Source organism: Mus caroli, chromosome 14 (genome assembly GCF_900094665.2).
Source record: "Mus caroli chromosome 14, CAROLI_EIJ_v1.1, whole genome shotgun sequence".
Lineage (NCBI taxonomy): Eukaryota > Metazoa > Chordata > Mammalia > Rodentia > Muridae > Mus > Mus caroli.
In genome coordinates, this window is record NC_034583.1 from 42,803,245 (window position 1) to 42,816,866 (window position 13,622).

Below are 13,622 nucleotides of genomic sequence, written 5' to 3' on the forward strand. Positions count from 1 at the left end.
GTGTACGTCTATGGGTTCGTGTGCACCAAAAAGTGCAGTGTCTGCAGAGGCATCAAATCTCTGGAGTGGCAGGAGGTTGTTGGATCCCTTTGGAGCTGGATGCAATTACAGGTAGTTGGGAGCCACCTGGCATGGGTACTGGGTACTGAGTACTGGGTACCAGATCCAGATCCAGGACCTCTGCAAGAGCAGTATGTACTCTTAACTGATGATCCAAGGCTCCAGTCTGCTTTTCCTCTTTCTCATTGGATATAGCATAAACTTGGATGTGTATAACACAGAGCTGAGGCACCACCTTTAGCCAGGAAGTAGAGGTTGTTGAGAGTGATCAAGCATTAAGACAGTGAAGGTTGAGCTGGAGAGATGGCTTAGTGGTTAAGAGCACTGACTGCACTTCCAGAGGTCAATTCCCTGCAACTACATGGTGGTTCACAACCATCTGTAATGGGATCTGATGTCCTCTTCTGGTGTGTCTGAAGAGAGTGACAGTGGACTCATACACATGGAATAAACAAATACATTTAAATTAAAAAAGAAAAAGAAAAGAAAACAAAAGTGCTCTATTTAAAAAAAAAAAAAAGACAGTGAAGGTTGGAACCCTTATCACACTGTATTGCTGATAAGCCTAGACATCTGTGAAAGAAATAAACCATCTTATTTTGAAAAATAAATGAGCTAACGGCATAGAGAATCCCTTAAGCGCATTCTAAAACAACCTCTTTCCCCTCCGATGCCCACTGTGGACTCACTTCAGGATTCCGTCAGTGCAGCCTGAGAGCGTCACGTCGTTGGGATTCAAATTTGGTGATCTGCCAAAGAAAGAAGCAGTCATTAAGCACCAAAATCGATGCCTGGAGTCAGGGGTGGTGGCTTACACCCGCAATCCCAGCACCTGCCCTGGAAGACAGGAGGATATCAAGTTCAAACCCAGCCAAGGCTATATACCTAGACTCTACTCCACAGTACCTTAAGATATACTCCTCACCCCTATATATCGGTTCTGTGACCGATAGCTGTATTACCCTGAGTGCACCCAATCTTGCCTTAATAGAATTATGTGGCCAGAGTACAGCTCAGTGAGAGGATGCTTGCCTAGAAGGACCGAAGCTCTGGGTCCAGTATCTAATAGCACACAGGGGCAAAAAGACTTCAAAGAAAGTCCTAGAAACTTAAATTCAATAGAACTAATAAGCAAGAAGGTGAGAAACAAAACATCAAACAAGTGAGACTTTGGCAGGAGCAGACGGGAAAATATGGACAACTGTCTTCAGACGCCGTACAAGAACGACCAGCAATCTTACATGTACTGTGTTTTCTGTAGGAGGACCCCAACAAAGAGGCACTTGGAATTCACATGCTGCCAGATAATCTGTTTGGCTACTTTCAGGAGCTCGGTATCCATCCTTTGACCAAACAGGATGACCCTGTCAATCTGTAAGATGAAAAGAGGAGGCTGAGACCTGGGATCCAGGCTAAAATAGACATGGATGAGCTCAGAGCTTGCGTCAGGATGCTTAAGGGTTGACGGGTTAGCACTCTGAGGAGAAAGAAACATGCAGCTCCTGAGAATGCTTAGAAGGGATGCCACTACACCCCAACCTAGGGTGGCATCAAAGAATCAGGGACAGCAGAGGTGGGAAGAAAAGAAAAAGAAGTGAGGGAGTGTGTTGTGGAGCTCATTCATGCTCATGAGAGATGAAGGTTCACTGTGAAACTGTTTTTTGTTTTTTTTGTTTTTTTTTTAATTTTTTGTTTTTTGTTGTTGTTGGGGTTTGTTTTTGTTTGTTTTGTTTGTTTTTGGTTTTTTGAGGATCTCTGTGTAGTCCTGTCCTGGAGCTTACTAGTTATACCATAAAATACATAGTATACTGGCCTTGAACTCACAGAGTTCCTCCTACCTCTGACTTCCTCTAGGATGAAAGGAGTGTGCCACCATGCCTGGCTGTGTGTCAGTCCTTAAGTGTGGCTGTTTTATATTTAGTGGTGTGGGCTTTGAGCATGTTAAGCTAAGCATGTTCTCTACAAGGCCATTTTAAACATTCAGTTCAATAAATAAAGAGCTTATGGATATAGTTCAAAGTGAAGCACTTACCCTGACTTCAATCCTAAACACTAGAGTATTTCTATTATGTTTAGGACAATGGTAATACATTCTCGAAATGCATTACTTTCTAATTATGTTACTACATGTCACTATCACCTGACCCTGAATATATTTACATCCCATTACTGTGGAAATACAATCAATGGACAGGCTTCTGCGTATTTCTGCACAGCTCTGTATTCAAGGGCTTAAGCTTGAAGACTGCCACGGTGGAACAATTTATACCATGGGAACTAGCAAACATTATTACATAACACTCCTATTTTTCATCTATCACTAAAAATTTAGGAGCACAGCCCTGTCCGAGGGAGTACACTGAGCAGTGAGCTGACGAGAACACTTCAAAATTTGACAGATCATTTAGAAAGGTCAAGAAATGAGAGGCAATTAGGCACATATCCCACATCTGTGAGCCAAGCACTTGGGAGATGGAGGCAGGAGAAGCAGGTATGGAAGGCCAGCCTCAGCTACAGGATACAACAAAAAAGAGCAGGCTGTGGGGGAAATGCTAGGAGGGAGTTTCATAGGAACCGAATAGGACTCACGGGGGTCCTTTGGACAGCCAGAGACAGCAGATACTTCCCAAAAGTGTCCAGGGGCCACTCATCATTGTCTTCTAACTCCTGGAGGAAAGAAACTTGGGTTAGGAGGTTGGGCTGAGGTGTCAATGTCCCACCCTGGATGCTGTTTGAATGTATCCCCCTTTGGCTTCTGTGTTGAAATTTGAACCCAATGTGCGGTAAAAAGAGGGGGCTCAGCTGGACCCTGTATTGATAGGTGATGCCCAGCAAGATATCCTTAGGGTATTATGTAGCACACTTGGGAGACTCTGAGGTATCTATCTGTTCCTGCAAACATAAGTTGTAAAAACATGAACCTGAACCTGAAGCATCAATCACTATCTCTCTTGGTTCAGGATATAACAGTTGTCTTCCGTGTGTGTTTCCACACATCTCCTGCCCTGAGATCCTTACCAGCGTCATCCAATGCCAGTGCCATACCCTCTAGCCTCAAGAACTGTGAGCAAGATAAACATCTGTCGTTTATGAAGTTAGCTAGCCTCCAGTATTTCAATAGGGCAACGAAAGACTAATATAATCAATTAAAAAAAAAACAAGTACTGATTTGTTTGAGAAATCTTCAAAGTTAATACATCTGTGCTGCTTTTTTCTTTTTCTTTCTTGAAAGAGTGTCTCCCTGTGCAGTCTTGACTAGAACCCACTATGTAAGTAAAGCTGACGGTGAACTCAAAGAGATCTGCCTGCCTCTGCTACTCAAGTGCTGAGATTAAAGGTGTATACTAGCTACAGTGCCCAGTTTATATGCTAGAGAAAGAGAGACAGAGAGGCAGAAAGAGACAGAAAGGCAGAGAGAAACAGAGACAGAGAGCGAGAGCGAGAGCACTTTGCATCCCAGGTTAACCTCAAACTTGCCTTTTTCCTGCTTCTGTGTACTGGGATTGAGGGTGTGTTCTATTACACCTGGCTACTCATGCCTTCATCAATTATTTGAGATGAGCCCAGCCTTCTGTCACTTATATATTTCTGAATAGCAGGCCTGTGTTTCTGACCTGAACTTGAGCCTGAAGTTTGATGGCAGTCTTCAGGATGCCTTCATCAGCTGTAAGTACCGGTGTCTTCACAAATCCTCTCCCACACAAGCAAACAGTCACTTGCTCGGCTCGAGCCACCATCATTCCGATCAACAGCAGCACATAGTTCAGGGGAGGCTGATGGAGCAGGGCATCATCAGGAAATAAGACTTTAGAACCCACCTTTGCTCCCCAGCTCTAGAGGCCAAACGCTCGGTTTGGGGAAATGAAAGACTGTGGGTCATCTTCAGCCATTCTCTGGAAGAATTGACTTGGGGGAACCAGGAAGAAGTCAGAATCCCTGCCCAATTCAAGTGGGTGTAAGATATACTTGTGACAGAAATTCAGAGACTGTAATTAGCTAGCTAAACCTGAAATGTTAGTATTATGATCCATAATCAAGGCTGACTAAAACTGTCCCAGGGCACCAACAACTGGCACTTGGAAGAAACCTATACCACTTCTTTCGGTTTTTGTGGTTCTCAGAGAACCAGAGGGAAACAAAACCCCCTCAAGACTCAACATGCTGCCAGCCCCTCGGAAGATGTAGGGTTTTTTCCTTTACCCCTTGTGAGTGACTCTTGGGACAGAGCCTGTCGGCATTTGCATCTGTGAGATAGACCAAGAGGGTTCGGCCAGGCATCGGGGATAGGTTGTGCTTTACTGAGAGGTTCACAGCTGTTTCCAGGGCCTGGCGATACCGCTCCAGCAACTCAACATCACAGTTCCATTGTCTGCAGCAAGAGAAGACATAGACACGGGGCTCAGAAGCTTGTCTGCCTGTGACTCTGAAGCAGACAAAATGTACTGCTTTAATACTAAATCCTCTCTCTCTCTCCTTACGCACTATCCCATCCTCCCACAGCCTACCTCCACTGCTGGGATAGAACCTTTCCTTTTCTCCATACCACAGGACTCTTACACAGACCACAGCAAGCAAGGCAGAGTCCCTGACAAAGCCGGTGCTCAAAGCACCTGCAGAGGCCAGAAGATGGTGTTGGATCCCCTGAAACTGGGGTTAAAGACAGCTCTGTGCTACCACATGGTGAGTGGGATTCAAACCCAGATTTTCTGAAGAGCATCCAGTTGGGTTTTTGTTTTCTTTTGTTTAATTTGTCACAATTTCCCCCCAGCTAGCAAGCACATACCTGGCCTTGTGCAGCCTCAATTTCTCCCGCTTGAGCTGCTCATACATCACAGGTATAGTCATTGCTGCCCGAAGCTGCCGGCGCGTCAGGGTGCACAGGTGCCTCTGATTGGCGGGCCTCCTGATTTTTTTTGAGTTTCTAATCATTATCCGTTTCATCAATGTTGTATTGGAAGGGAAGGGTGATGCTGTATAGTAACAGGAAAAGAGCAAGTCAGGCAATTGCCTTCTATTCCCTTAGTATGTTAAACCCCTATCCTCAGGGCTAGTAAAGGTCTGACTACACATCACCACACACTAAGTCCACAAAGCGAGAAGCTGAAAATACCTGAGTGTTGTCTCATTTACACACAAGAAGCAAACAGAAACCAGAAGAGAAAGAATACCTTTACTTCTGAGCTGAGCCTCAAGTTTATCGATAGAGTCATGAGCATTAAGGAATCTGAATGGAAACTGCCGACTGTGAACCACAGATTTCTGTAAAACAAGAAGATTGGTGAGCAGAGGAGGAAGGAAGATGAGGAGGAAGGAAGATGAGAAGGAAGGAAGATGAGGAGTCATGGGGCTACAGGGAGGATGAGGAGCCTTGGGGCTACAGGATTCAGTAACTCATCAGGCTTGTGGGAAGGTGAGGAAAGAAAAACAGATCCCCCGAGGAAAAAGAGGAAGAAGAAGGGGAAGAAAGAAAGGTATGAATGAGGTGAAAGGGGGATTAACAGGAGCCTCATTCTCCTTTTATTTATTCATTTAATTGAAAAATATTGTATGTATATGAGTGTTTGCCTGCAGATATGCACGTGCACCACGTGTATGCCTGGTACTACGGAGGACAGAAGAGAGCACCAGAACCTCTGGAAATTAAGTTATAGATGGTTGTGAGCAGCCATGTCGGTGCTGGGAATCAAATCCAAGAATTCTAGAAGAGTTGCCGGTGCCCTTACCCACTTCAAGCCATCCCTCCAGCCACAGAGCCCCATTGCTTTTTATATTACACTGCTCCTGAAGTGAGTTAATTCATAGATGGGGATCTTTTTGTAAGTTTGTGAGCTCGCAAAGTAAACATGAAAATTATTACTCTCTATTGTGATCTCTGGAGGGTTGACTAAGTCCAGAGACCCGTCTTTCCCAACATATGTAGGTTTCCATACCTCTTACATCCCACACAGAAAGAAGCTGGTAGCCATGACCGCTTCAGGCACATGGAAGAGTCTGGCCTCTGAGAGCACAGTCTCTGACCGAGCCACATACTCCCCAGTGATCACACGTACCTCATGCTGGAGTCTCTGGAGAACGAGTTCATGGTGGCGGGCACTGATCCCAGTCCGCAGCAGGTTACACAGGTTCCGGAGCATGGCCATGAAGGGCAGTTTCCCATTGTCTTCAGTCATGGGGGAGAGGATAAATGAAGTGAGTGACACACACAACATGACAGTACCCAGCAGGAAGCACAGAGCCACACAGAAGCTCAGATGGGAGAATGCAATCTGTTCTATTCAAAAGATTTTAAAGACCCAGGAAGAAGAAGCAAGGATTGGCCTGAATTGGGGAATAAAAACATATAACAATGTGTATCAGACAGCTGTTTATATAACAACTTATGTCACTAACTGTCGGCTCTACTTGCTGGTTCAACCGGTACAATATACTCTTCTTTCCCCACCCACTTGATGGAAGGAGAGAACTGATTACCTCACGTTGTCCTTTGACCTTTCACACAGCTCACCTCACACACAAATATATAACTATAACTTTCAGTTTTTTCCAGAAAAGGTTTCTTTGTGTAGCCCTGGCTGTCCTGGAACTTACTCTGCAGGTCAGGCCGGCCTTAAACTCACAGAGATCGACCTGACTCTGCCTCCTGAGTGCTGGCATAAAAGCATGCACTACCATTCCCAGGTTTTCTTCTTTTAAAAATTATCTTTATTCATCTCCGTGTGTGTGTGTGTGCGTGTGTGTGTCTGTGTGTGTCTGTGTGTGTGAGAGAGAGAAAGAGACAGACCAGACAGACAGACAGAGAATACCACTTGTTTGCAAGTAAGTACCTACAGAGTCTAGAAGAGGATGCGGTATGTGCCCTGGAGCTGGAGTTACAGGTAGTTATGAGCCGCCTGATGTACATGCTTAGAATTGAACTCAGATCCTCTACAAGAGCAATATACATGCTCTTAACTGCTGAGTCATCTCTCTAGCCTCAGGTGTAATTTTTTTTTTTTTTTAAAGAAAGAGTAGTGACCTCTACACTTTTCAGTGATCTAATATTCTGGTTTAGTAAAGTGGAGGTTGTAAGTTTTCCTTTGAATCCCCAAATTCGTTACTCAATGCCAAGTGCTCAGCCTTGAAATCATGTACATACAAGTAACTTTATACAGACTGAGCAGGTTGTATTTATATATTTAAGAATATAACAAAGAAGTAAGGATTATGAACCTGAGACCTGAGAGACAGCAAGCAGCATGGAAGGGTTGGAGGGAGGAAAGGAAAAAGGGAAAATCATGTAATTATATTTTAATTTCAAAAAATAAAAAATATTTTTAAAGATTAAGAAACAAAAAGGGAAACAGGAATTCGGCTGTGGAGCTAAATCAGTGTGGGATTATAGTTGTGAGCCACCACACCCAGCTCCATCCATGTTCTGGCCTTTCTGTGCACTCTAGGTGACCACACACGAAAGCATGATTTCAGCACTGAGGAGCCTGAAGCATAAGGACTGGGATTTGAGACTAGGCTGGATTACATGGGTAGGCATTCTCAAAAAGGGAGATAAAGAGAGAGGAAGAAAAAGAAAGTAAATGTCTTTCAGGCTAGGTGCATGCCTACAGTCTCAACAGAAGGAGAATAGCTGAGTTTAAGAACAGCCTGGGCAATATAAAGAAACTCTATCTCGAAAATAAAAAAGGGGGGGCAGTTAGAGAGATGTCTGAGCAGTTAACAACACTGGCTGCTCTTCCAGAAGACTTGGGTTCAATTCCTCAAACCCACATGGTGGCTCACAACCCTCAGTAACGCCAGTCCCAGGAGACCCAATACCCTCTTCTGGCATTCTCAAGCACCAAGCACAAATGTGATACACAGACATACATAAAAGCAAAACTCCCTTGAGGTGGTTTGAGTAAGAATAGCCTCATAGGCTCATATATTTGAATGGTGTTTGAAAAGATTATAAAGATTAGGGGTTGTGGCCTTGTTGGAGTAGCTGTGGCCTTGTAGGAGGAAGTGTGTCCCTTGGGGTGGGCGTTAAGGTTCTCAAAAATCCATACCAGACCCAGTCTCTCTTTATCCCCACCCCGCCTCCCCCTCTGCCTCCCCCTCCCCCTTTTACTTCCCTCCCCACTCTCTCTGTGTCTCAGAATATAGCCCTCAGCTACTGCTCCAGCACTAGGCATGCCACCATACTTCCCTTCATGGTAATAGTGGAATAAATCTCTGAAACTATAAGAAAGTCCACTCACATCCACAATTAAATGCTTTCTTCTATAAGAGTTGCCTTGGTCATGGTGTCTCTTCACAGCAACAGAATTGTGACTAAGACTATATACATAGAAAATAAAAATTTGAAAAAAAGAAATTAACCATGGGGAATTTAGTCTCAAACAAGCTAAATGTTGCCGTTGAAAATGTTCAGGGTTAGAGATTCTCAGCAAAGTGAAAAAAAGTAGAGACATGCATGTAGACTCAGCCCAACACCACAACATCCTTCTTTGTTATTTGTTTGTGTTGTTTGCTTGAGAAGAGAATTTACCAGGCTGATCTCAAACTAGTCGTCCTCCTGCCTCAGTCTCCAATCACTATGATTACAAGTGTGCATCACCACACCTACCCACACCTAAAGCCTTTTCCTCACTATATCTTAACTTGTAAATTGGTGAATAGACTGACAGATGATGGGGAATTTAATTCCCAGGCATTTCTTATACAGATATCAACAGAGGCACCGGTACAGAGAGAATATTACATAGCAAAGCAATTCAGCCTGCCTTGAGTACAATATGTAACAACCAACAAAGGCATTTGGGCTCAAAAGTTCCAAAATTGGAAAGTTTCCACTGTCTTATTTAGGGTTTCCATTGCTGTGAAGAGACACTATGACCAAGGCAACTCTTCTAAAGGACATCATTTAATTGGGATTGGGTTACAGGTTCTGTGGTTCAGTCCATTATCATCATGGCAGGAAGCACAGCAGCATCCAGGCAGGCATGGTGCTGGAGGAGCTGAGAGTTCTACATCTTCATGCAAAAGAAGCCAGAAGCAGACTATGTTCCAGGCAGCAAGGAGTTTCAAAGCCCACCCCCACAGTGACACACTCCCTTCAACAAGGCCACACCTACTCCAATGAGGCCACACCCACTCCAACGAGGCCACACCCACTCCAACAAGGCCACACCCACTCCAACAAGGCCATACCTCCTAGTAGTGCCATTCCCTGGGCCAGGCATATTCAAACCACCACATCCACCAAGGTCCAATGTTACATATATTTCAACATAGAGAGAAATTGTTTGAAATTCCAAAGACCAAAGATGAAGCAAAAGGAAAGGGGTATAAAGGAGAGAACAATGCTGACCTTTTTCTTTTTAGAATTATCCATTAATTTGTTTGTTTTATGTGTGTGAGTGTTTTGCCTGCATGTGTGTCTGTGAACCACATGCCTGTTTGGTTCTGTGGAGACCAGGAGAGAGTATGAGATATTCTAAGGCTGGAGTTGCAGATGGTTGTGATCAACCACGTGGGTGCTGGGAATCAAACCCAGGACCTCTTGAAGAACAACAAATGTCCTTAACTGCTAGGCCAACTCTCCACCCTCTCAAAATGGGCTGAAGAGAGTGAATCGACAGTGAAGAAAGAGTACAGCTCTTGCAGTGTTACTAAGCTTAACTCCTAACACCTAGTCTATAACTCCAGCTCCGGGGTATTCGATGTCCTTTTCTGGTCTCTGAGGGCACCTGAACTCACATACACAATTAAAAATAAAATTTAAATACTTAAAGAAAAAGAGCATTAAAGAGCCTTTCATAGTTAAAAATAGACAATCAACAGAGAAAGAAAAGACTGAAGGTTATTGGTCTTCCCCAAAGTGAATTTTCTTCCTTTACCAGTAGAGGGAAATGATTAAACTTTTCAGATCCTACGTGAATTTCTGTAGCTCTTGAGATCTAATCCCACTCAGTTATAATATATTCTAGGTGTATTGCTACAAGTGCAAACAGGAAAGAGGTACAACTCTCTGCCCTGTGTTTCTGAAGACTCGTGTATCACCTACAGACATCTGGAATCATGATCGACCTATGATATCAACACTATTTAAAGCAAATTCCAGGGTCCACAGTGGAGTGGTAAATGGCAAACTTCAAAAAATCCAGGTTTTTTGGTTATGTAAATTAAGTTGCAAATTAACTGCACCATTTTGTGGAAATCTTCAGGGTGGGGTCTAAAATACAGGTGTATGAAGGGAGAAGTCAGGAAAGGAACTGCCGGTCACCGATCAACGCCACCTACCTATGAGCTCCTCCCACACTGAAGCTTTGTTTCCTCGTAAGCTCAGCTCCCGCTCCCAGGTCTCTGGCCTTCGGAGCTTCATCCGCTGACCAGCTCTGCTAGACTCCCACGGCCCAGGGAGGTGACTCCGAGAAAAGAGCTCTAGGGTGGCTGGGTACCTGAGAGAGGGAAGAAAGTACCTATCAGTTCAACACTTACACAAATTTGGAAAGAGCCAAAGTCAGCCAGTCATGTTCACACCACTGAAGACCCTCATACTGCTGGGAGTGAGAACTACCAGGCTTGGAGCCATGAATGAGCCAGAATGACCAGGTCAATGGAATGCATGTGAAATACCCAGTCTCACCTGTAGCCCAGCAGGGCCTGGACGTGCTGGGCAGGCTTGTGGATATGTAGATGCTCTACCAACTTCTTCAGAGTGAATCTTGGTAGCCTGTTTTTCTCTGGCATTGCATTATAAGCTGCTTCAAACTGTGGAAACAGCCCCAAGTACCACAGGGTTCATTTCAGCCATGATCGTGGGGTATCAGAAATAAAAACATAAGCCTTCCTTACCCTATCAGGAAGTAAAGCATAAATTGGCCATATACCTTTGAGGTGATTTCATTCTCTAAAACATATGATGATAAAGAATAGAAACATAAAGGGAAAATCTGTGGGAGCTCCCAAGGACACAGCTGTAGCTTAAGGCCCCGGTAACAACACTCCTACAGCGTCAGCAACTTGGGAGACTAAGGCAAAAGAACTCCACAACAGATCAGAGAGGACAAGGCAGTATGGGTAACATGGTAGAACACGTCAAAACAGAAAAAGGATCAAAAGGTAGTATTTCTTTGGGTTCCAAAAGAAAAAAGAAAGAAAGAAAGAAAGAGAGAGAGAGAGAGAGAGAGAGAGACAGACAGACAGACAGACAGACAGACAGACAGAAAGAAAGAAAGAAAGAAAGAAAGAAAGAAAGAAAGAAAGGTAGGTAGGTAGGAGGGGGACAACATCAGCTTTCTGAAAGCTCTTGTGTTTCACTCCTACAAGACTGACCTATCAGAGTCACTACGGAGCGACTGGCTTATAAAGAACAAGGCAGGAATGAGAACATAGAAGATCCTCATTCTCTCAGAGAAGGAAAACGAGGCAACTATTATCTAGATCATGAGCCTTCATTGTAGTGGCATCTGTTTGACTTGAAAACTTTCTACAAGGGGCTGGAGAGACCGCTCAATTGTTAAAAAACACTGGCTGCTCTTCCAGAGGTCCCATTTCAACTCTCAACCTCCACATGGTGACTCGCAAATGTCTGTAACTCTAATCCCAGGGGACCTGATGCCATCTTCTGGGCTCAGAAGGAATGCATGTGGTACACAGACACACAGAGACAAAATGCTCAGACACATAAAAAAGATAAACATTTTAAAAGGTTTACATGGAGTGAAAATGTCTTTGACATTTTAAATTCTCGGATCCAGCTGGATATGTTACCTGTAAACAACAGAGGAGAAAAAGTTCCTTCCCTTTGTTCTCTGAACCAAACCACACAATCACAACCAAGAACACCCAGGTAGGAGACAAGTAACCGTCTACCACACTGGCTGCTGGGATTTCTAACACTGATGGAGTTCTATTTCTAAATTCAATGCAGAAGGGACAGTGCATACAGACAGACAGACAGAAAGACAGTCAGTCAGTCAGACAACTCCCAAGCAAGGAACTCACCGTAATCTGTTCATTTTTAAGTGGCCAAAGGCTCTTTGGAAAACATTTCCCTCTCTCTGAAAATGGACGTTCTGTCTTCTACAGGGAGGAATAGGAGAAAACATTTCAAACAGGGAAATGGAAGTTGCTCATTCCAGTAGCCCTGAAAGAATATCTCTGTCCAACCGGAAGCGCGTTCACAGAGGCCCCATTCCTTCTGGCCCTGAGCGCTACCCAGGTTACCTGGGCCTCTCTGTCTTCTCTGCTTTCTGGAATATAAACATGTCAGATACTTGCGGATAGGAGCTCTCCCTCCCTCCCCAGAGAAAAGGGGCCATGAACTCCCAGGGCTGAGGCAAAGACTGACCTGAGGGCGGGGTGGCTGGCGGGACCGCCTCTTGGACCGATGTTTCCGTGGGTTGTACTTAGCCAGCTGGTACTCATCAAACTCTGCAAATTTGTCGGTCATGGCAGCTCGGAGACAGGCAGGCAGGGACACCAACTTCTTCTCATCCCCTTCTGCCAGGCTCTGTAGAAAAAACAAACAAACAAACAAAAAAACTCAGCAGAACCCACCACACACACACACACACACACACACACACACACATCCTAGAGTTACATGGAGACAAACAGGGAACATTTTCCTACTCCCATGTCCAAAATTACATTTCTGTGTTCAAGACAAATCAGCAGTTTTCTCTAAGTGCATCACTGTTAAAAGGAAGTCTGAGGGTAGTGGGAGGGCAACAATTGGGATGTAAATAAATAAAATAATTAATTTAAAAAAATAAAGAAAGTCCAGAATAAGACCAACTTTTTCTCAAACTTTGATCCAATCCGCATCTCATTATTCCATTAGTCTACTCGGCTCTTAGAGAGAAAACTTACCCTCTCTGGGCACTTGAACGCAGGAAAACGGGAGGGTGGGGGAAGCTACCTTGTCTAAAAATGTCCTCTATGAACAAAAGGGGAAAAGAAGAAAGGTCAAAGTGCAGAGTGCTAAGTACCATACCTGGTAGAACTCAGCTACCTGGATCCAGTCTGAAGGCAGGTGAACAATGGCGGAGTAATACCGTCGTACATGGGGGCGGCAGGCTGGCAAGAGGGCAGCCACAGCCAGAACTGTGTTGGCGATGTCCCGGAGGTTAAGTTGCTGCCGAGCATACAAAGATGCCTGCGGGGGAGGGTAGAAGAGATTGGCATGTTGGTCACTTATCCTACAGCTCCATGCCCTAAACTATCTGGCTTATTGAATCTGCCAGTATAAAACCATTTCTGAGCACGCCACACCACCTACGGAAAGATAAAACACAAGCATTAAGCCATCTCCCGGCCATCTTCTACATCTTCTACATCAGCCAGGCCTGACCTAGTCTGGAAGAGTCTTCATACCAACATCTATCAAAAACTCACTGATTGCAACATGGGTGCATTGTAAACGAGAGAGAAATAACAGGCTGACAACTAGTTCTGATCTTCCTGAAATCTTTCTGCTAACTGTGAGCCTTAAAATTATACTAAATCTTTTTTTTTTTTAATTTTTTTATTAGGTATTTTCCTCATTTACATTTCCAGTGCTATCCCAAAAGTCCCCCATA

The 13,622-nt window shown here is 44.3% G+C and overlaps 1 protein-coding gene across 4 annotated transcripts in view; it reads right to left on the bottom strand.

The window, feature by feature from the left end:
• The window catches only part of Tep1 (telomerase associated protein 1), a 49,757-nt gene that overhangs the window by 24,435 nt on the left and 11,700 nt on the right, over positions 1–13,622 (bottom strand). For 2 of the 4 annotated variants that reach the window (XM_029469133.1, XM_021181922.2), the window contains exons 5-17: positions 13,037–13,198; positions 12,389–12,550; positions 12,043–12,120; positions 10,682–10,806; positions 10,336–10,493; positions 6,111–6,220; positions 5,229–5,319; positions 4,844–5,030; positions 4,261–4,429; positions 3,675–3,833; positions 2,650–2,727; positions 1,302–1,432; positions 750–809 (exon numbers count right to left, since the gene is read on the bottom strand). In XM_029469133.1, the coding sequence (XP_029324993.1) occupies positions 750–809; positions 1,302–1,432; positions 2,650–2,727; positions 3,675–3,833; positions 4,261–4,429; positions 4,844–5,030; positions 5,229–5,319; positions 6,111–6,220; positions 10,336–10,493; positions 10,682–10,806; positions 12,043–12,120; positions 12,389–12,550; positions 13,037–13,198 (1,670 nt within the window). Of the gene's footprint in view, positions 1–749; positions 810–1,301; positions 1,433–2,649; positions 2,728–3,674; positions 3,834–4,260; positions 4,430–4,843; positions 5,031–5,228; positions 5,320–6,110; positions 6,221–10,335; positions 10,494–10,681; positions 10,807–12,042; positions 12,121–12,264; positions 12,351–12,388; positions 12,551–13,036; positions 13,199–13,622 lie in introns of those variants that run through there. The other 2 variants (XM_029469135.1, XM_029469134.1) reach the window with 2 other exon arrangements.